Consider the following 24366-nt stretch of genomic DNA (forward strand, 5'->3'; position numbering starts at 1 on the left):
TCATTTTACAAGACATCAAATTGCATTTCTAACTAATGATTTGTTAAATTGTATTATCTTGCTGCAGTACAACCGAAAGCTATACAAAAGGCTTTTTGTCTACGACAGACAATAACACCAACATTAATACAAACAGATTTAGATTTCATTAAATGGTTTCGCTTTTATGCATGTCTAATGTAACAGATGGACCAAACAGTAGCTGTTTGAAGTATGAATTTTAGAAAAACACCAAAAGCACCTTTTCTTTCAAATCTGTAAGATAATTACTTTTGTAAAAAAAAAAACAGCGAAGTATACGAAAACAACTTCTGTGATGACCATGAAGCTAAATATTTGGGTTACTTCAATAAGCAATATGTATGCATTAAAAAGTAAATACTGTTGAACTTTGCTCAATGAAACAAAAAATAAAAATGCTGATGGTTGCTTATGGCACACTGTCCTCGCACTGTTTTCCAAAACCTTCAAAAGAGCCTGAATAGTTATGAATAACTTCCTGTGTACAAAAACGTAAAAAAAAGCAAAAAGGCGAGTCGCTCCAGCCACTTTTACAAATCCGGCATCTTATTCAATCTTTGAGACCTCTGCTGTACCTTCCTTCTCTTGGCAAACAACAAAGTTCCTTCAACAAGGCATTCGTATTTCCTATTTACAAATGTTGCCGCATTTAACGAGGCAGAATCGTCTACCCCAATCGGTAGTGTCTTATATACAGCACGTTACGTATCTGACATGCCTACACTGTGGTCACCGACAGTAGGGAGTTGTACACCCGTGTCCCTTCGGGGGACTTTGTACCATGGGTCAACAGTTCCTGGATGGTCATCCAGTTGTCGAAGATTTTTTTGTTCCGCTTCTTCATCATCTTTTTGTGACTCAAATCAATGATGTTGACTTCCTTCTTATCTTCTGTCGTTCCACCTTGCTCCTTAAGACAGTCCATTCGGCTCTGCTTCATAAATTCCCTCCGCTGGCGCTGCTCTTTGGCACGGACGGCGTGCTGCTTGCGTTCCTCCTTGCTCCAGTAGCGACCCATCTTTAGCTCGCTGACGGCATCGTCGTCCGTGGTCATTCCGCTGCGTTCCTCCCTGATACGCAGTGCACGCTCTTTCAGGAGCTTGTCCCGGACGGGGCGCTTGGTTATGTAGCGAGTCCCGTCGCTGCGGATCTTCACTTTCCATTCCATCTTGGGTTCCAAGTCGGCAGAACCAACAGGATCCCGGCACATGCTGACTAAACTCATCTGGCTTTGTGCGTACTCAACTGACTTTTGCTGGATCAGCTGCATGTAGCTCTGGTAGTGCTGGGCGTGCGCTGGGATGTGGGCGTGCTTGTAGGGGGAATGACGGTTTGCTTTACGTTCCCTGGTTTCAGGTTGGTTGGAAACATCCAACTCTTTCGAAGGAGTTTGCCGACTACTTCTGCTGGGGCTGTGTGCCTCTTGGACCGGTGAAAGTAGAGGCTTCGAAATTCTGTTGGAAGTAACGCTACTTGCTCCGGCTTCCTGATTTTCGTTTCCACGCCTCAGGGAGTTGTCGGGCGAGAGTTCTAGAGTAAGCGGAGTGCTGCGGCAACTTTCGCCGGTGTTGTAGGCGCTGGAGCTGTCCTTGTCTGACTTCTCCGGGAGTTCGCTGATGTCGGCCAGCTCGTGGCGTCTCGCATCCACACTGGTGTTGTAGTTGCGGAAGCCGCTGTTGTGCAGCATCCAGGACTGTTCGCGGCACTGCTCACGCAGCTGTTGCATACGATGCGCTCTGACTATGCTCAGGCACTCTAGCTCGATGCTACGAAGCTCCTCGTTCAAAAGCTCCAGCTCTTTGTCTACGCCTTCCTCGCCGCCCTGCCCACCGCCCACACTCCCTCCGGGCCACAAAAGGCTCTGCTGTGGGCTTCCGCCGCTGGCTGCGCTCTGCACCTGGCACTTAAGCTCCAGCAACTCACGAAATCGCTCGCATTCATCTGCATGAAAGTCACCCAGAAAATCAGCATCCGCATAGTCGGCGGAGATGAAGGACTCGCTGCTGAAAGGCAAGTCGCCGCTGCCCAGCGTGTCTTGACTGTAGTTGAGTCTACGTCGACTGCCTAATGTGGTGGATGCGCTGGTCTGGTCATCTGCTAGGTTCTCCTGCTCAGAGCTTTCATCATTACGGGTGCTGTCATCCGTGCGGCCAAGTCCGCTGTCTTTCTCATGCTGGTGGGACAGAAGTGTGGCAGTGTCCGTTGTACCTCCATCCTCTTCAAGCTTCTTCTGTAATGAAAGCAAATGTGAAATGTCATTTAACTCTTATTGCCAGATTACTGAAATTATATTTTCAGTTTAAGACCAGTTTAAGTTTATGTCCATCATCTTTCAGACAAACACATTTGGAGTTATTTTAGTAAATGTCCTTGCTCTTTCAAGATTATAGTGGGAGAAAACTGGGATCAGGGAACAACTTCGTACTTTGAAGCCCAAGAAAAGTACATTTCTCCTTCAAAAAAGTAATCCACACGGCTCCAATGGGTAAATAAAGGTATCTTGTGGGTAATCAATGTTATATTGTAAGAAAAATATCCATATTTTAAACTTTATAAACTATAATAACTAGCTTCCGGTAACGATATCAATAAAGTCTTAAGTGGTTCCCTGATCCAGCAGCCATATCACCCTATGGCCCAAGACAGCTTGCCCACTGAAGCTAAGCAGGGCTGAGCCTGGTCAGTACTTGGATGGGAGACCACCTGGGAAAACCAGGTTGCTGCTGGTAGAGTTGTTAGTGAGACCAGCAGGGGGTGCTCACCCTGTGGTCTGTGTGGGTCCTAACATCCCAGTATAGTGACGGGGACACTATACTGTCAAAAAGCACCGTCCTTCGGATGAGACGTTAAACCGAGGTCCTGACTCTGTGGTCATTAAAAATCCCAGGATGTCATTCGAAAAAGAGTAGGGGTGTGCCTTGGCATCATGGCCAAACTTGCCCTTTGGCCTACAAAGCATCCCCTGATGCTAATTGGCTATATCACTCTGTCTCCCCTTCACTAATAAGCTGGTGCGTGGTGGGTGTTCTGGCGCAATATGGCTGCCGGTCGCATCATCCAGGTAGATGCTGCACATTGGTGGAGAATCCCCCTTTCATATGTAAAGCGCTTTGAGTGCTGCAGAAAAGTGCTATATAAATGTAACTAATTATTATCCCTGTTTTCTACCATTGTAAATCTTGGAAAAGCAAGGACATTTACCAAAATACCTCCAAATGTGTTCTTCTGAAAGATGATGGACATGTGTATCTCCAAATTGCTTGATTATGAGTAAATCATGGGGTAATTTAGAAACTTGGCTGGAGTATACCTTCAAGTCCTGGCTTTATTGTGGTACCTGTTGAACAGCTCAGTGATGGATGCAATTGTGATTGATATTTTGGCTTTTCCATCAAAACAAACCAAGCTCTGACTGACAATGCATTGGGTGATTTACTGTACCTTCTGAAGCATGCTTGCAGTAAACTGCATAGCCTGATGGTGCTGTTGCTCCAACATATCCATGTGCAGGTCATCCAGATAATCATTCCTGTCATCATCCATCCATCCCTCATCCAGCTAAAACAAAAATAATAGGACAAATACTATCACCTGTCCTTCAGTGTTGCTCAAAAGCAAAGTGTGGTGTGTGTGTGTGTGTAGTTTGTGTAGCTTACCTGTATCTCGGGCCGAGCCAACAGCAGACAGACATTTGGATGTTCTTCACTGGTTAAAAGAGCTACAGCCTCCTCGCGATTCTGGATCTCAATGCCATTTATCTACATTGGGGACAGATTGGAGATTTGCTCAGACAAATGCCTTGATTATGACATCATATAAGAGAAATCATATCAATTAGGATCCGGCTGATATAAAGCTAACCTGGATGATTCGATCGCCCTTTTGGATTCGTCCATCTTTCGCAGCAATGCTGTTCGGATCAATCTGTACAATGAAAATGAATGGTTACAAAGTATAAAGCTGGCAAATTAAATGCTAATAATCTAATAACCAGTGTAGTGTTTAAAAGATAACCGATACGATAACCGATTATTCAGACTGATATCTTGCAGATACCGATAGTTTGGTGTTTATATTAACTTGCATTAACTAAATTCCGAAGATTACATTTTTTTAAATGTTGTTCATTCACATAATGACCATTAATATTGAACATTAGTGATATTTCTTTCGATTTTCGGATTAAGAGGATATATCGTCTATTACTCTCGGCTCTTTTAAAAGTATCGGCCGATAGCTACGGAGCCCCTAAGGGGACATGGAGAAAAAATTTATTAAAGTGTATTTTTGCGTGCGCGAAACTATCGCGCGCACGTGAAAGCGAAAGTTTCACGTGCGCACGCGAAAGTTTCACATGAGCACGTGAAATTAAACTTTCGAATTATTTTGCTCCAATGTCAACGGTAGAAAGGCGATAGTGAGAAAAAGTTTTTTTGATTCGATATCGATTATTGGAAGATATATGGGTGCATCTCTACTATTTATGATACAATTTTACAACTTACCTCGCTGACATAGATTCCCGTTTCATCCTCATCATCGGTCCTGTAGCAAACGGTTAACCCCAACTTATCCTGGACATTAGTTCTGTATAAATCCACTTCCTAAATAAAAAACGACATTTTAAATTTCAAAGATAACTACAACACCATGGACAAGTGTATGCACATATGTGCTGTCTTAATCTAAACGCTTACACAATTTGCTTAGATAAAACTCTCGCCATCTCTCGAGTTACGCAGCAAGTATCGTTCATCATGTGTCAGCGCTTGTAATCTACAAGACACAGGCGGAAATCACAACACTTGTGGCCTCGTATCACAGCGTCAGTGCTGAATATTAAGCTGACCAATCAAACAGAAATGCCAGCAATTAAAGCTTGTGTGGAAAAACAACATCTCAATCCCCTCATGAACTCCATGGCCAGGTTGGGGAAGCTGTGGTGTGCGGTAAGCCGGTTAGTTTATTGCATAACGCAATTACAAATGTCTGCCAGCACTATGGTACGAAAAGACCATTGAAGATTATTTTTACTTTTTCTTCTTTTGTCCTTGAACTGCAAAGAAGAACATTAATCAGGGGGCTTGCATTTAAATTGGCCCCATCTTAATCATTGATCTCTGTCTGGTGAGACCCCAGAGACCCTTGGGGCCTAATGAGAGGTCGCAGAGAGTGCTGCGTGCCGAGCATCTGCCGTTATAAGTCACCGAACTTCATCTCTTTATGGACTCACCATCATAACTCTCTGTCCGCCATTGTAATTATAACCTAATCTGTCTACTCCTAAACACTATACACTATCAGATCCATCACGTCAGTCGGTCTTCTAATTCGAACCCATTCAATTATCATCTTTCATATGGCAGGGGTAAATAATGATATCACTGTCTCGCATCTGTTCGAGGGAACCAGACTACTCGATATCCATGCTGACCACTACAGTGCCTCTGTGTGAGGGTAAAGAGGGTCAATTCACAGATTGGAGATGGTTAGTCAGGAGATACCTGGCATCACCAGGCTACGTCCCAATGCCCGTTTTAGGGCAGATGGATGGGGAATGGCAGAGAAGCGTGTGGATTACCTCATATTCCAGTTCTTCTCTCTCTATCTCATGCTGCATGCCTTCTAGGAAATCATTGGGGTCGAAGTACTCATGACCAGCAGAGTGCCTGTAAAACATAAAAAACACACCATGTAAAAGATATATTATAGAAGGACTGCAGTAGAGCCAAAGGGTAACTAACATTTTACCAATGGACTTAATTCACAGACTACCGCAAAGCTATTTTTGGCGAATTGATAGTTACTGTATGTGTGCAAAAAAAAACAAAACAAAAAAACAACAACACTTGAAGACACAATAGACTTTTAATGAGAAAGATTAGATAATGAAAGAAAATAGGTCAAGGTGTTACAAACACTCCATTATGGGTAAAGCAAAAGTCGTAGGGAAATCAACATTGCATCACAGCAAAAAATGATTTTCTTACGTAGTATTTTTGTCTTGTTTTAAGTACAAATATCTAGAAATTCTTAAATAAAGATGCATTTTCTTGATGAGCAAAAAACCAAAGAAAATAAGTGTAGTTTTGAGACCAAAAAATATCAAATTTAAGTGAATTTGTGCATAAAAAAATCTGCCAATGGGTTAAGATTTTTTTCTTGAATTAAGTGTTTAAGAAAAAAAGTTTAGTTTTTTTCGTTCCCCATTGCCAGATTTTTTATTTGTTTTAAGCAAAAAAATAAATAAATTAAAATTAACTTAAGGGTAGTTTTTAGACAAAAAATATCAATTTAAGTGAATTTTTGCTTAAAAAGCAAAAAAAAAAAAAAACTGCCAATGGGGTAAGATTTTCATATATAGAGTTTTTTCTTGAATTAAGTGTTTAAAAAAAAGTTTCGTTTTTTTCTTTCCCCATTGCCAGATTTTTTTATTTGTTATAAGCAAAAATTAAATTAATAAAAATGAACTTAAGTCTAGTTTTTAGACAAAAAATATCAAATTTAAGTGATTTTTTGCTTAAAAAGCAAAAAACAAAAAAACTGCCAATGGTGTAAGAATTTTTTTTCTTGAATTAAGTGTTTAAGAAAAAAGTTAAGATTTTTTCTTTCATCATATGCAGATTTTTGTTTGTTTTAAGTAAAAATTAACTTAAGTCTAGTTTTTAAATAAATATATCTTATAAAGCAAAAAAATCTGCCAATAGTGTAAGAATTTTTTCTTGATTTTTTTTCTTGAATTAAGTGTTTAAGAAAAAAGTAAATATTTTTTTATCTTTCCCCATTGGCAGATTTTTTCTCTTAAGTCTAGTTTTTAGACAAAAAAAATCTAATTTAAGTGCAATTTTTCTTAAAAGGCAAAAAAATCAGCCAATGGGGTAAGATTTTTTTCTTGAATTAAGTGTTTAAGAAAAAGTTTAGATTTTTTTCTTACCTCATTGGCAGATTTTTGATTCTTGTTTTAAACTTAAGTCTAGTTTTTAGACAAAAAAAAAATCAAATTTAAGTGATTTTTTGCTTAAAAAGCAAAAAAAAAAAAACTGCCAATGGTGTAAGAATTTGTTTTCTTGAATTAAGTTTTTAAGAAAAAAGTATCTTAAAAATAAAAAAAAATATATAATAATATAAAAAATATCTTATAAAGCAAAAAATATGCCAATAGTGTAAGAATTTTTTCTTGATTTTTTTTCTTGAATTAAGTGTTTAAGAAAAAGTTTAGATTTTTTTCTTACCTCATTGGCAGATTTTTGATTCTTGTTTTAATCAAAAATTCACTTAGATCTAGTTTTTAGACAAAAAATATCACATTTATATTCTTAGGTCATTTTGCTTATCAAGAAAATATATCTTGATTTTAGAAATTTAAGAGATATTAAAACTGAACACAAGACAAAAATACTAAGTATGAAAGTCATTTTTGCAGTGCAGATGATACAAAAACTAAGTTTTCAACTATTGATAAAAAGCGGTTCATAATGTTTTTTACAGATTCAATTACTCAAAACTATGGTTATATTTAGGAAAGTGGTTTATCCCATCACATTTGGCTAATGTGAAAAAAAACAGCATCTAAATCTCTAAAGAGTACGTCTAAAAATTATTAAAAACATTAAGAAATTTCACCAGGTACCTACTAAAATCGGTAGCAATAAGACATCAACAAAGCTCTTTTATAATCAGCCAAGTAAAAAAAGCTGTTAAATTCCTCTTCTGGCACTTTAAAAAGTTTCAGTCTAAAATGTGTGAGAGTCGACCCCCGAGGACACACGACGGAGATGAGAAAACCCAGATAGTGTGAAAATCTAACTTCAAATAAATGAGAGGGATGTAATTCTGTGTTGTGCCTTGGGCCAAAACCTTGTCAGTGTAACAAGTATATTAAAGTCTGGTTGCGCTGGTAGACCAACACGGCAAACTGCATAGATAAAGCCTAAAACGTTATTGTCTCCAGTGTTCTGTTTATTTGGCACAATAAAATCTCTTCACTAGCCTACAGTATCTGAAATAACAAATCGCTGACAAGCTGAGCTGTCACTCACCCCTCAGGAATCAGGTATTGCTCAAGGACATTCACAGGGGTGGAGGAGGTGGGAATCTTGCTGAGGGCCATGATATGTTGGAAGGTGATATCTGTCTGGGTGCTGATGTCCACCACTTCCCCATTTGGGCATGCAGGTTTGGGCCTGGGTGCCCTGCGTAGCACCTGTACCATGATGGGTTCTTTAGCTGTACGGAAGGCCTCCACCGCCTGGTCATGTGTCGACTTGGAGAGATCCTTGCCATTGACCTGTTGAAACAAACAAACATAATGCGGACGTTATATTGGTATTAGCTATTCGATATTAGCTCTGACATTGTGTAAAGTCAATCAATGACCATAGCATTTATGTTTCCAGTAGGCCTATTGCTAATTTTTTTTTTGTAATGGTGCTTGCTAAAGACAAATTAACTCCTTGCGAACCGGAAGTCACAATGCACTTTATGTTTCTACAGTAGCCCTAAACGGACAAACTGTTCTACAGAGCGCATTTCATCCGTACGTCATCTCAGACGATGACATGTTTGTCACTCAAAAAATCTGCCAATGGGGTAAGCAAAAAAATCTTGAACATTTTTCTTAAACACTAAATTTAAGAAAAATTTGCTTACCCCATTGGCAGATTTTTTTGCTTGTTTTATGCACAAAATCACTTAAATTTGATATTTTTAGTATAAAAACTAGACTTATTTTCTTGGATCATTTTGCTCATCAAGAAAAAGCATCTTAATTTAAAATTTTTTTTAGATATTTTTACTGAAAACGAGACAAAAATACTAAGAATTTTTTTCTTGAAAATATTTTTTTGCAGTGAAAATCATTTTTTTGCAGTGTATCACTTACAACTTGATATTTTTGGTCTGAAAACTAGACTTGAAACTAGAAAAAAACCTAGAAAAATTATTCATTATATATTGTTTTCATTAAAAATATCTAAAAATTCTTAAATTAAGATGTTTTTTCTTGATAAGCAAAACGAACAAAGAAAATAAGTCTAGTTTTTAAACCAAAAATATCAAATTTAAGTGATAAATAAAACAAGCAAAAAAATCTGCCAATAGGGTAAGCAAATTTTTCTTGTAAAGATTTTTTTCTTACCCCATTGGTAGATTTTTTGGTTGTTTTATGCACAAAATCACTTAAATTTGATGTTTTTGGTCTAGGAACTAGACTTATTTTCTTGATGAGCAAAGCGACCCAAGAAAAAGCATCTTAAATGTAGAATTTTTAGATTTTTTTTACTAAAAACAAAACAAAAACACTAAGATTTTTTTTTCTTGAAAATCATTTTTGGCAGTGTACACTGACCAACAATATCAAATGTAAGTGATTTTGCATAAATCTGCCAATGGGGTAAGAACATTTTTTTGAAAATTTTTCTTAACTAAATTCAAGAAAATTTTGCTTACCCCATTGGCAGATTTTTTTTTGCTTGTTTTGTGCACAAAATCACTTAAATTTGATATTTTTGGACTAAAAATTTGACTTATTTTCTTGGTTCGTTTTGCTTATCAAGAAAAAAGCATCTTAATTTAAGAATTTTTAGATATTTTTACTGAAAACAAGACAAAAATACTAAGAATTATTTTCTTAAAAATCATTTTTGGCAGTGTAGGCAGCCGTAGCTTCTCATTGCGTTTCAAAATTGAGGTTGGTTGCAATTCGCAATCTCACTGCTAGATGCCGCTAAAACCCCCACGTTAAACCTTTTAAATAAAAACGACTACCGTAACCACTAAAAGAGCATTGTGATCACAAATTCCTTAAAATTAAAAACCAAGAGCATGAAAGCATTTAAAACAACCATTAGAACGAAAAAATCTTGAAAATTTTTCTTAAACACTAAATTCAAGAAAAAAAATCAATAAAAAATTTCTTAAACCATTGGCAAATTTTAATGCTTGTTTTATGCACAAAATCACAGAAATTTGATATTTTTTGCTCTAAAAACTAGACTTATTTTCTTGGGTGGTTTTGCTCATCAAGAAAAATCATCTCTTAATTTAAGAATTTTTAGATATTTTTACTGAAACAAGAAAAAAATACTAAGAATTTTTTTCTTGAAAATCATTTTTGCAGTGTAGCTTCTTGTTGCGTTTCAAAATTGAGGTTGGTTGCAATTCGCAATCTCACTGCTAGATGCCGCTAAAACCCCCACATTACACCTTTAAAATAAAAACGACTCTACCGTAACCACTAAAAGAGCATTGTGATCACAATTCCTTAAAATTAAAAACCAAGAGCATGAAAGCATTTAAAACAACCATTAGTACGAAACAAAGCCGCTTTAATGCTTTTGGAGGTCAAAGCAACACTCGGCAAAACAAGAACATAAATTAAAAAGCGCTCTATTGGTACTAATCAAATATCATTAAACAAACCCAACCGGAGCAAGCTTATTTAGTTAAGTAGTTTAGCGGCGAGGGCCACCGCAGAAGACACGGGTGCATGCTAACATTAGGAAATGAATATGAGCTTCAGGGCCGAAGCATTGACACAACAATTAAGAGCAGAGCTCCGGCTAATGACAGATGAGGGAAATGAGAAACAAGAGGTTCAAAGCAATCTTTAAGTGCAGAGAAACAAAGACAAGTAGTCCTCAAAAACTTCACTCGGAATTGTACAGTACTTAAGATGCATTTACAAAATTACAATTGATTGCTCCTGGAAATTAGCGATGGTACCATGAAACACTAAAGCTATTCTATATATAGATTTTTTTTTTATTTACTGTCATCATCCTACATAATGTAAAAAATATTCTGTGAAAATATAACCTTCATATCATCAATATTGACTGAGTAAGGTCATGTCAAAGATTGAAATCAATGTGAAATCAAACTTTGATGCCCCTAATCTCATCATTAGATTATGAGACTTTAACCTGGATTTCACAGGGTCACATATACTGTATGTCCATATCTACATTATAAGAAGTTGTGTAATATATCTACATAGAAGTATTACGTAATTTCAACTTAATCTGTAAAATCAGGCAATGACAATCTCACATTGGCCAAAGATTTGGCAATAAAACAGTCATTCAGCAGATTATTTTATACAAAGCGACTTACACATGAGGAATACAATAAAGGCCAATATTGTTAACTAGTTTTTACAGTTTTTGCTCCAGGGTATTGGAAAGAATAACTAACATGTCAAAAATAAAAACAATAATAAAACCATTAATAGTTTGTCGGTACGTATAAATGCACAAAGGTGCTCACAATAAGTTTTTGTTTCATGCACAGATCAAACAAAACATTCAATACAAAATCCCTGGATGAGAAAGCTAAACCTCCTTTATTAAGATTTACAAAGCACGATAGTGAATGTTAGCGTGACTGCTAACAGGGTGTTTGACCTTGGTTGAACTCTCTCTTAGTGATGCACCGATGCATCGGCCGCCGATATTTATCGGCCGATTTTTGATGAATTTGAAACCATCGGCATATCGGCAATAGCACGAGAAAGGCCGATACCGATTGTTTATTAATTAACTCCATAAAGTCAATGAATTGCATGTCTGTTGTTCAATTAAAATGATTTAATGTTTGGGTGTGCACTAGGGCTGTTCCGAATACCAGTTTTTGAGCTTCAAAGCTCTAGTAGAAATCAAATCAAATATTCAAAGCTTCGGAAGGAGGGACTGAACATATTTTTCTCTTTAATAAAGGCAGGAATTTGTGTGCGTATGTGGCGGCGTGCCTGTCACGCGTGCTGCGAGAACAGCATTAGTGAAACAAAACACGAGCAATACTTTTAATAAGGTAACGTTAGCCTAACATTTTTCTAACAAACAAACACTCCCGTATCAGAAATTAGAAGCATAGTTATTACTGATAACGTAAAGGGTAACTTAGGCCATTTAAATAAAACAACGTAAATAAATGAACGAATGAATGAAGTTCAACAAACTGTAATAAAACGGTAGCATACTTTCAAAATCAAGTTTATTTACTAACACTTACACCATCCAATATGTTTTTCATCAGTAGAACAATAAAAAAGATATTTTGCAGAAAACCCAGTGCTCCGTCATGCAAGTCAACCGATCCGCCACTTTAAACATGTATATGTAATACAAAAGTAATCCCCTATAACTCCGTGTGACATATTGATGTCTTGTGAAGCAAATCAATCAGTTTTTGCCAGAAACTGAACGTTATTTACAACACTATTTGCGTGAATGCCAAAGCAGGAAGCCCGCTTTCCGTTCGAGGCGATCTCTTTCTGATCTCTTCTACTGGTGGCATTTGGTGCTGTTGGCTATGGATGTTGGTCTCTCTGCGCCACCTATAGAGCTGGAGCGTGAAGCGCACTTCCTGCTTGGCAAAAGCTCTGCTAAACAGACTGCACTTTAGTGGGGCAAGAAGTCCAACTTTTTTGAAGTAGCAATATTTATACTCTGTTTAAAGCAATAGCACTGGCATTATTTATGTTTATTAAAGAAATCCATTATATGTAAAAAAAAAAAATTAGTTAATGTTGTTAATAAAAGAAATGCTGAATAGCAAAAACCACCTTTGAAGGTTGTCATGTTGTCTTATTATATTTGTTTTATTATTATTAATTAATAAAATTATTAATTTATTAATTTGTGCCTCTTATTATGTTGGTCAGTTGAATGTTAATTAGATTCAATCCATGTTCAGTAAAAATAATTTGATGCAGAAATAAACTAGCTAATAGATCAACTGTATAGTATTGTATACAAGTGTTTAATATCGGTATCGGCATCGGTATCGGCCAGAAGTTGTCTGCTTAAATCGGTATCGGTATCGGCCCAAAAAATCCTATCGGTGCATCCCTACTCTCTCTCTTATCTCAGAGCTTACAGGGCTTTGCCTCAATACTCATCTTGGCACACAGTATTTCCCATTTGTTCATTTTTGATTCCTAGACGACAGACAGCTTTGATAGGATCAGCGCTCGAGGCGTTAACACCCACATAAGCAAACCGACTCGTGCACACACATAAGTTTAACACAAGGAGGTGATGAAATTCACAAAATAACAAGAAATTGGGTGATGCAATGGTTGAGAATGAAAAAATGAGGATGAACACAAAGTGAATGCTACCTAAATGTGTGCACATATGCATGCACATCATCTGGCAAATACAGTTTCTTCGAATTTACTGTTTTAATTAAAATTTTCTAACTTGGACCACAGAGTTAAAGGTGCAATGAGAGACTTTTAGAAGGATCTGTTGAAAGAAATGCAATGTAATATACATAACTATATTATCGGTAGTGTATAAAGACCTTGCATAATGAACTGTATTGTTTTTATTAACTTAGAATGAGCCATTTTTATCGACATGCACCTCGGGTGCCCTCACATGGAAGTGGCCATTTTGTGCCGTCATGTTTCTACAGTAGCCCTAAACGGACAAACTGCAGATTGCGTTTTGCTACTAAATTATCTCAGACGATGATGTGTTTGTCCTGCACTGCAGAAAATGACTTTCTTAAGCACTATTCGGACGGGATTAGTTTTCCAAACGACGTTTGAGTTTCAACGTGTCCCCCAGGACGTCTGTGATTTTATGTACCGATTCGGACGGGATTAAAATGATGCAGGCTATTCCAGAGATGGGAGTGTCTGTTTCATGCATTTGGGCGTTGCAGAAGAGCACGTGCTCTGGATACGCGCGTTTGTAATGTTTAATATTTTGCCTTAAATGTAAAATTATGACAGAACATGTATTTTATAAATTTAATTTGAACAAATCAAAATAAAATATACAAATCCTACTAAAGTAACGTTAGCCTACGTGTTTTATATAACTGTCTGCTTATAATAAACACAAAAGAAATGAAGAAATAATGATTAATAAAAATGTATTATCTTTATTAATTAACATTACCATTCCGGAGTTGAACAACTTTGAATGGAGTTTCTTATAACGTTAATGATATTACAGTGGCCAGTCTTAACAGTGTATGATATTCAGCTCGTCTTGATTTAATTATTTTATTTTGCCGAATGCGAAAAAAACATCCATATCTGAATGAATGGGACTCAGGAAATACAATATACGCGCATTAGTAAGACCTTACGGCAGATCACGTTGGCCAAAACACGAAATAAACCGCGTTTTCTAAAGATATTGCGGGCAAACACAGACATTTGCATTCGGATGGGATTACATTTCTCAGAGGACCTCTGAGTTCGACGAAAAACAGTAGGCAAATTGCTCTGGAATTCTTACGGAGGTCGTCAGAGAAAAACACAGACATGGCCGATTCGGACGGGATTAAAAACACAGAGGACCTCTGAGAAGCACGATTTTCTCAGAGGTCCCCCTGTAAAACTACTCCCGTCTGAATAGTGCTTTACTTAGTATTTTTGTCTTGTTTTCAGTAAAAATATCAAAACATTCTTAAATTAAGATGTATTTTCTTGATAAGCCAATTGACCTAGGAAAATAAGTCTTGTTTTTAGACAAAAAAATAAATAAATAAAATATAAGCAAATTTGTGCTTAAAACAAGCAAAAAAATCTGCCAATGGAATAAGAAAATGTTTCTTATTACAAATATTTTTGTAATATATATTAAATGTAAATTACATGACTTGATGATTTAATTAATTTTGTGTAAACCCAGCTCATACCTGGGAAACGGTATTATGCTGAGTTTACACCAACCGCGTTTTGGGCGTCAAAATCGCGTCTACCGCGCCTAGTGTACCGCTTGAACACTTTGAATGCATTCGCGCGTGTAAAGCGGAGTAGACGCGCGGAAAAAGCAAGCATTTGACGTGTGTCAGAGGCAAACTCCGCTTCTTGTGGGAGGGGCAAGTGCTATCCGGTTGTCTGTTTGCAAGATGAATAATTTTGATTGTGCATTTATCGAGAGAGTTACCAGTTTGTATTTGGTAACCTTATAGGGGGGAAATAAACAACGCAGGTCGATAAACGTCACGTGATTCAAAAGTGAAGTGTGTATTACAAGGTACCAGGTTGCCCAATGTCCTCACTGACACTCTTCCAAGCGAGGTCCTTTTTATTCCTGTCTCCTCTATAGAAATAAGAACTTGTGTCATACAGCTCCGGTGCGTTGGTTGAATGAGTGACTCCGGGCAGGGCTGCCATCACAGCGGCAAGCAGGCTCCTGATTGGTTATCGCGGCGCGAAATTCCGCCAAAGTTAAAATTTTTCAACTCGGGCGTCAGCCGCATATTTGCGTGAATTGCAAAATGCACAAAAAGCACATTCGTGAGTACCGCGCACAGCGCTCAATTCGCGCCTAGGCGGAAACGCGTCTTCCGCACCGCGCCGAACGCCTCTTCCGCGCCGCGGGACCTCCTGATGCGCGTCAACGCGCCTTCACATTGACTTAACATTGAAATCACTCGCGCTTCACGCCTCTACCGCGGTTGGTGTAAATGCAGCATTACAGAAAATGTTAGTGGTTTTGAAACCATGACTCTTCAAAACCTCGGTATACCTTGAAACTGGTAACCGGCCCATGCCTATTTCAGAGCGTTCACTAAAAAAAATTATTCATTGAATTCAATCAATTTTTTAAGGTAAGTGTTTGCAATCAATTTATTTAAGCGACATTTAAACAAAAAAGATTAGTAAAGTAAAATAAAATATAAAACTTTTGTTTAAATGTAGCTTAAATAAATTGATTGCAACCACTTACCTTAAAAAAATTTATTAAATTCAATGAATCATTTTTTTCACCAAAAAAGGGAAAGAACCGCGTTTTCAAAAGACATTGCTGGCAAACACAGACGGGATTAAATATCTCAGAGGACCTCTAAGTTCGGCGAAAAACAGTATGTAAATTTTACGGAGGTCGTGAGAGAAAAACACAAACATGGCCGAATCGGAAGGGATTAAAAACACAGAGGACCTCTCAGAAGCACGATTTTCTCAGAGGTCCCCCTGTAAAACTAATCCCGACCGAATAGGGCGAATGGTTTACCAAAACTAAGTTACTGTTTTTTTTCACATTTTCTAGGTTGATACAAGCACTGAGGACCCGATTATAGAACTTAAACATGGAAAAAGTCGTCCCCTTTAAAGCTTTTTTAAAGCTTTTAGTAGTTTTATGCTCAGTTGAAATACAGTATATGGTATATCTGATACCCTGTTTAATGTATGCCTCTTAAAAACACTTGTGAGAAATAAAAAAAGATTCACATGCTGCTAGATCTAATTCTCAAAATTTTAAACAGGCAGAAATACAGACACACACTGGGGATTGGCGTATTTTAGCTTTGAAGAGGGAACATGCTAACTAATAACATAAAAGGATTAAAACTAAATCCAAGCCTGAGGGGTGATTGTAACATCCAATTACTTTACATTCTAAAACATTAAAAACTGATGGTATTACCATTTTACATGTCCCAAAAAACGTGGTATTACCATGATACTCTAAGGTATTTAAAAATAATTATATGACATTACCATGGTACACACCCCATTGCTATTGCTTTGCTGTTGTACTCAAAAGTACTTCAAACAATACTACAGTATCATTACCGTGGTACAGTATGGACGTATCCCAAATCATGTCATTATTATGGTACTCCAAAGTTTACTCTGGTACGTTTTCCGACTTATAAACAAACATTTGCAAATACTTCTATTTATTCTATTTGCTTATTGTATTCCCAACCTGTATTTGTATGTCTGTATACATTTTCAGTCAAAACGATAACACAATCATCCCTTTTCTCAGCAAGACCCAAGTGTGCAGGAATCCCTCTCCTTGTAGCCCGTGACCCTTAAACAAAGCCTCGACCCTGATAAAGTTCTGCTTGACTGGCCCTCCACTGGGTCTTTACATTTTTTTCAGCATGAAGGAGGGGCACCAGGGCCTCCATTCACTCATCTCACCTTTGACACGGCCTGTAACTGCCTCACTGAGGAGCAACACACCAGAACGGCGCAAACTGAGCCCCTTTACCCACTTTTTAACAGAGACCCATTGGGACGGCCCCTCACGGGCGGCTGACACATGCACAGCTGTATAGACTGACTCGGTGAACAGAAACAATATTGACACAGAACGCAGTATGAAAAGTCGAGTATGATGTGTCAACAATACGTCTAATTTAAAACACCTATATCTGTATAGATTTTACCTCAAAGTGTTTTTTTATAGTGATATGCATTAGACGACAAAATTAAGATTGTACTTATAAATTCATGACTATTGGATATAGCAACATTGAGCACTTGTATTATTTTAAATAATGGACAATGCACGCCTCTATAGACGACTTTTCATCAGACGCACGTGTGTTGTAGAGGTTACGCACCTAAACCGAAGAAAACATGGTCGCCTAGTGGTGCGACTTGCCTAACGGGACTTTGCTATGATTACACAGCAATTCCCATTATAACCATTAAAACGTTTCTCTGGTGTTATTTTTTCAGTTGGGAACTTTTGAAGTTTCACAGGCCGAGTTTAAGCTTTCCGATTTATTCCCATAATGCCTGAATGAAAATCTTGCTACATGCAAGCTGCATCTTTACAGTCCTTCCAGAAAAATGCTGAGGTTTTTTTTGTGATTGTTGCGGGCAAAAATTCTTGATCTTGCGGCACGTTTTATTAAAAAATGTGATGGAATATGCGGGATATTTATGCAATTTTATGCAATGAAATTGCGGGAACTTGCAAAAATTGTGGGATTTGCAGCTTTTCAATAATGTTCACGTCACGTAATTATGTCACTTCATAATGTTCCCATGGCAATGGGGACATGACTGCGCTTGTGTGAAGTAAATGCAAAATTTTTCAACTTTCTGATGTGACTTTTTGCTACGAAAATGCAGGGATTATGAAATCATGCAAGCCCCGCATATTTTGCATACGGAAATCTGCAATTTATGCGGCGAAATGTGGCGTATTTTAAAAAAATGCGGACTTCTGCTGATTATGCATTGAATCATGCGATCGCATAATTGTGTTTTTCTGGAGGGACTGTCTATAGTTTTAATTCATTTTTACTTCCAAACCAACCAGCCACAAAAAACAGCGTCTATTCATTCAAAATGAGATAGAAAAACCTCATTACAATCCAGGTTTCTTTGGCTGACTGAAACACAACAACATTTATGCTCCGTGGCATGCCGTCTAAGCTTAGATTTAGCCACAAATGAAAGCAAACGAATGCCTGTGATGAGCATGGATGCCTGCTAAGAGATGCTGCTGTTTACTTGCTCCTAATCCTGTTTAAGCATGAGACCTTCTGTTATCCAGCGAGGATCAATAGTGAGAAGCTAAATCACTTCCTTCATGCTTCCCGAGTTTTTGTTTTCCTCCAATAATGAGTTATCCGTCACTTTCTGTATGAGGAAAATACACTTAAAGGGACATTCCACTTTTTTTTTAAATAGGCTTATTTTCCATCTCCCATAAAGTTAAACAATTAAGTTTTACCAAATTGGAATCCATTCAGCTCCGAGAATCTCCGGGTCTGGCATACTACCTTAAAGGAATATTCCATTTTCTTAAAAGAAAAATCCAGATAATTTACTCACCACCATGTCATCCAAAATGTTGATGTCTTTCTTTGTTCAGTTTGAGGAAAACATTGCAGGATTTTTCTCGTTTTAATGGACTTTAATAGAGCCCAACATTTAATACTTAACTCAAGACTTAACAGTTTTTTTCAATGGAGTTTCAAAGGACTATAAACGATCCCAAACGAGGCATAAGGGTCTTATCTTATCTTATGGTCTTTTTGACCAGAAAAATAAAAAATATCCACTTTTAAACCACAACTTCTCGTCTAGATCCGGTCCAGCGCGACCTAACGTAAATGCGTAGAGACGTAGGGAGGTCACGTGTTCCACAACAACGTCGGAACGGTCCTCTTTCAACACATTTGTAAACACTGGGGCGGAGTTTCGCGTTCGTCCTCTGTGACCTCTTAACGTCATGACGTATTTAAAAGTGGAAATTTTTTATTTTTCTTGTCAAAAATGACGATCGTTTCGCTAGATAAGACCCTTATGCATCGTTTGGGATCGTTTATAGTCCTTTGAAACTCGGTTGAAAAAAACTGTTAAGTGTTGAGTTAAGTATTAAATGTTGGGCTCTATTAAAGTCCATTAAAATGAGAAAAATCCTGCAATGTTTTATTAACGCGAGATTATCTTATTAACGCGAGCGTCTCTTTCATCATAAACCAATTAGACGCGTCTGCAACAGGCACTTATTTTGACAAGACACGTGATGCACATAGGTTCACTCGACGCGCCGAACACATTTTGAAATTACGAACCACACACATGACGGGCTACATACATGTTGTGACGAACTTCGCATCGTGCGACTTCGAAAAAAGTCGTCACCGGCCGCAACTGGTCTTTCTACAGTACTATACACGTAGCACACCTAGTAGTTAAACACAAAGAAAACTACGTCGTCTGCAAATAAATGTGATTTAATAGCATTACACATCTAAAGCCCGTTTAAACTTCCCTGTTATCATGTTTAATTTATGATTCAGTATGGACACCAGGGAAGCATGTTCAAGCTATTCCACCACCAGCATGCACATGTACTCCATTTATGCCATTAATCGTGTCCCATCACATCCTACAGAACAGCAAATCTCTTGAGTACAACCCCGTTCTCGGGTGAAAATGCTAATTGCGACTTAGCCTTTTAAAATGAGGTCTATTAATGTAAATGACTCTGAATGAAGTCATCAGGAACAGATAACGGTTGGCCTTTTGTTTCACTGATCCCTTCATATATAATTATAAAACAGACAGTAAAAAGAGTTGATCCCTGTCAGCAGACAAAACAAAAGGGCTCCAAGCGAAAGCAGACATAATCACGGTAAAAATGAAACCAGTTGGGACTTTTCATCTACTCTTATTTCACTTTAATTGCTGAGAATCTGATGCATCTGTGCAAACAAAGCTGTCTGTAAAAAGATGCAGGCGCACCTGTGTCTGTCTGTCCCCATACAAAATCGCATCTGTGCCTGACTTATGATCTAACAATGCTCAGCTATTCATAGTCTATCGTGAACCACAATGAAGTATGTATCATGTCGCTATAAACAAAATGCAGTAACAATATCACTGAGCTAACTTAATTGATCTCATAATATGAACAAACATTGCATTTAATCCTTTTTATTTAAAACATTTCTAAAACTCTAGACAACGATTTAAGGGATGATACAGTAAATAGACTTCCCATGCAAAGTCTGTTTCAATAGGCAGCTTGGCAGAAGGCGGCAACAGTGCCCATATATTTTTCAAATAAGTAAAAAAAACACTGTTTAGGTAATAAACACATACTAGCGTTTCCATTAAAGATTTGCGCAAAACGTTAGCGTTATTTTATAATATCAACAAAAACTTATGCGAAATGACAACGTTTCCGTTAACCAATGTTATGCGACTAAAACGTAATTTTGTTCTGTCGCGATAAGTCATTCCAAAAACCATGACGTCGAGTGTGTTCGACTTCATACGGCACCGTGCAGACCGAAATGTGGATGACAACAAAATACCCCAAAAGAGACTCAAAAGCAGAGCTGTCCTGAATCGCTCATGGTGTTTTGATGTCATGCGCTTGTCGGTTCTTGTGACGTTGCATGAATTCGACCACACCTTCTCTGTCTTGTCCTCCAATCAAACATACTGCGGCATATTTAAAGAATGATCATGTGACTTTTACGCACGCCAGGTGACCTGTAAATGCGAAAAGTGTTTTTGCGATATTTTCCTTGTTTAAAGTGCCTGAAAGACTACCTAACAGTGGTGGCTCATGACTGCTCATCCAAGGGGCGCAAATTCAAAATAAGTGCTTGCGTTTTTAAAATAAGTGTTTGTTGTGTCATGTAAATCATGTGCATCACGTGTTATGTCAAAATAAGTGCATGCTGCACACGCCTCAAAACCGTCTATGACAAAAGAGACGCTCTCGTTCACAAAATCCACGCAAGACACTCCCTTTACAATAAACTCTGATTACGCATGGGATTGTGCGAGTATCTGGCAAACGCAAGCGTCTCTTTAATCATAAACCCTTTAGACACGTCTGCAGCAGGCACTTATTTTGACAAGACACGTGATGCACACACGATCTCTCGATGCGCAGAACACATATTTTGAAAAAGGAACCACACACATAACGGGCTACATACATGTTGTGACGAACTTCGCATCGAGCGCCCTACAAAAAAGAAGTCACCAGCCGCCACTGCCACCTAACCCGAGCTTAAAAACTTTTTTGTGATATATGGGAGTTGTTGTGAAACTGCCGTGTTTCCATTGGCCACATTTTCAATTTGCGCAATTTAAACGCAGCTACTGTAAGGCTTATCTGACACAAACAGCATTTTTTAACCTACGGACAAATTTTAATCAAATTATTAAAATAAGTATAGTGTCAACATGAATTAATGTGGAAACTGCAGATAAAAATAACAAATCCAACTACCACCTTACCTTAGACCAGTGGGGGGCTGCGAGATGGTGCCAGGGGGGCCCCAGTTTTATGATATTTTATAAAATACATTCATTTATCATGAATTCTGTGTAAGTAAACCTAAAAATAATAAGCCAACTAACCAACAGCACTACTAGGTATAATTTTATATGTTTTGTTTAATTAACATATTACATTTGTTTTTGTCATAAATTTTCTTTTGGGGGGCCGCAAAAAAATGCACTGTACACTGTACACTGTTTATTGGCATTTCACAGATCAGTGTGAATTGTCCTATAGATGTCTGTGATTTAAGTTAATACTTCAATTATCATTTCAGTAAGCATGCAATGTGTAGTTCATAAAGCACAAGTCAACTGGCTACATTTGATGGGTTGCTTATATAGTTGGGTAAAATATAGGGCTGTGTATCGGCAAGAATCTGGCGATACGGTACACATCACGACACAGGGTTGCGATACAATGCAATGCGATACTGTACACAAGGTGATATTATTGGGATATTTCTTATTTTGGGAATAGAACAGGATATAATTTTAGGAAAGCTGTCATTAACAACACCACCATATGCCAACCTAAGCAAGTACTTCCTGTCACACACTGGAAGTTTAGAGATGACTGCTAAACGAAACAACTGCCATGAATCTTAAATAATATATAAAAAATCTATACTGCGTTTTTGAGAATCGACACACATGTATTGATATTTTCTTATATACACCCCTAGTAAAATATAGACATTTTCTAGGTTAATTTAAACCTATGATTGGGTTTGTCCATATTTTCTCATCTGTGGGTTAAAAGTACCCAGCAATTTAAGAGTGCATGTTTAACTTGTCAACATGCTAAATTACTCAGAGGACATTTTCAAACCGGTCAATTTGTTTTGTTACCCGTTACCTCTTGATTGTCCAATTATGTCTATAAACAGCTTAAACAGTCCATGTTATGTCTTTATCTTGTCCATTACTTCGCTACAGCAAATCGATTTTATGTCTATAGCATTGTTGTTAATATCGACAGGCTGTGTCAGTGTTCCATCTGTGTCATGTAATATCTCGTATCATGTTTTGACCATGCTTTGTCTATAGGACAGTCTGTAGATTGAAGGGTAGTGATCTCTACACATTGGCTGCTGGCCACCTGCTATAAACAGCTGTAAAGAAGAGATGACCCGATTTAACCAACTAGACTGAGCTTTCCCTAAGGCACAATGGAACTGTTTTGTTTCACTTCTTCGTAGTAAATTCTCTAATTGAAAGTAAGGAATCATGCAAGTTGCTAAGGTAGTTTACATTAATCTCTAGTCTGATGTAACTAAACAATACAGAGGTATATAATGCATCAAGACTATTACCTAATTTTAGTGCAAGTTTCACCATTGTGACTGTTTTGATACTGTAATTAAACAGAAGGTGGTGCAGACAGGCGCCGCGACCATTACCGGCCACTTCTAGGAAGATTAGGAGCCTCAAGACTGTCGAATAAAGTCTTCCCCGGCCAACCAACACGGACCCATCAGGGACAAAGGAGTCTTAATCTCCACACGGTGCATGTCTCTCCTGCTTTAAAGCTGAGAGCATCGAGTTCAGCACAGTGAGAGACAGATCAAGTTTACTTTGGGACGTGCTTGCACTGAATCCTATCTGGCCTCTAATTATTTTAACTGAAGGGGAAAATAACCTTCTCTTGACCTGCAGGTTTAAAGGGACTAATTTGCTTTTCCTCTGAGTGTTTTTAAATGGGTATCTAACATTGAAATCAGTAGGCTGAATGAAGACCTTTGATAAATGTAAAAGTACTGCGAGAAAAAGAGGAAGCCGGAAAGTATTCCTTAAAGGGACACTCTAATTTTTTTTGAAAATATGCCCCTTTTTTAGCTCCCCTAGAGTTAAATACTTAATTTTTACCATTTTGGAATCCATTCAGCCGATCTCCGGGTCTGGCGCTACCACTTTTAGCATAGCTTAGCATAATCCATTTAATCTGATTAGACCATTAGCATCGCACTCAAAAATGCCCGAAGAATTTTGGTATTTTCCTATTTAAAACTTGACTCTTCTGTAGTTACATCGTGCACTAATGGTGCATTCCCACCAGCTGCGGTAGAGGCGGCAAAAACGCGCTATTCGCACGTAGTTGGACGCTTGAACATTTGAGTTCACTCGCTTCATTCGCGCGTGTAATTCTAGTCATTCGAGACATTCACGCGGAAATTTGTGTCATGGGAGGGGCTTCTGTGACCAATATGGCTAGGAACTATACTCTCATTCTGGTGTAATAATCAAGGACTTTGCTGCCGTAACATGGCCGCAGAAGGCGCAATGATATTACGCAGTGCCCGAAAATAGTCCCCTTTGTAACTTTCAATAGTCGGGGACTGTGTAATATCAATGCGCCTCTTGCAGCCATGTTACGGCAGCAAAGTCCTTGATTATTACGCCAGAATGAGAGTATAGTTCCTAGCCGTATCGGCATAGAAAATCACAACTTTTAATTTTCCCTCGGTCTTAGTACACGATGTAACTACCGAAGAGTCAAGTTTTAAATAGGAAAAATACAGAAAATCTTATTTTTGAGTGCAATGCTAATGGTCTAATCAGATTCAATGGATTGTGCTAAGCTATGCTAAAAGTGGTACCGCCAGACCCAAAGATCACCTGAATGGATTCCAAAACGGTAAAAATCAAATGTTTAACTGTAGGGGAGCTGGAAAATTAGCATATTTTTAAAAAAGTGGAGTGTCCCTTTAAGGTTCTCAATAGGTTCTTTGTTAAGTTGTATACAGCACCTTTATGTTGCACTACACAAGTGAGGCTGCCTGCCGAAAAGTTTGAGAACCACTGTTTTAAGAATCTTA

At 37.8% G+C, this 24366-nt stretch overlaps 1 protein-coding gene across 3 annotated transcripts in view; it reads right to left on the reverse strand.

Moving 5' to 3' along the window:
• Positions 1-277: 277 nt before the first annotated feature.
• pdzrn3b (PDZ domain containing RING finger 3b) overlaps positions 278-24366 on the reverse strand; it is a 116082-nt gene continuing 91993 nt past the window's right edge. For all 3 annotated transcript variants that reach the window (XM_055213071.2, XM_055213072.2, XM_055213073.2), the window contains 7 exons: positions 8061-8308; positions 5603-5690; positions 4527-4625; positions 3883-3945; positions 3678-3779; positions 3463-3579; positions 278-2251 (listed from right to left, as the gene is read on the reverse strand). In XM_055213071.2, coding sequence (XP_055069046.1) covers positions 740-2251; positions 3463-3579; positions 3678-3779; positions 3883-3945; positions 4527-4625; positions 5603-5690; positions 8061-8308 — 2229 coding nt within the window. In that variant the 3' untranslated portion in view covers positions 278-739. The remainder of the gene's footprint in view (positions 2252-3462; positions 3580-3677; positions 3780-3882; positions 3946-4526; positions 4626-5602; positions 5691-8060; positions 8309-24366) is intronic.

This window comes from Misgurnus anguillicaudatus, chromosome 8 (assembly GCF_027580225.2).
Source record: "Misgurnus anguillicaudatus chromosome 8, ASM2758022v2, whole genome shotgun sequence".
In the NCBI taxonomy this organism is placed as follows: Eukaryota; Metazoa; Chordata; class Actinopteri; order Cypriniformes; family Cobitidae; genus Misgurnus; species Misgurnus anguillicaudatus.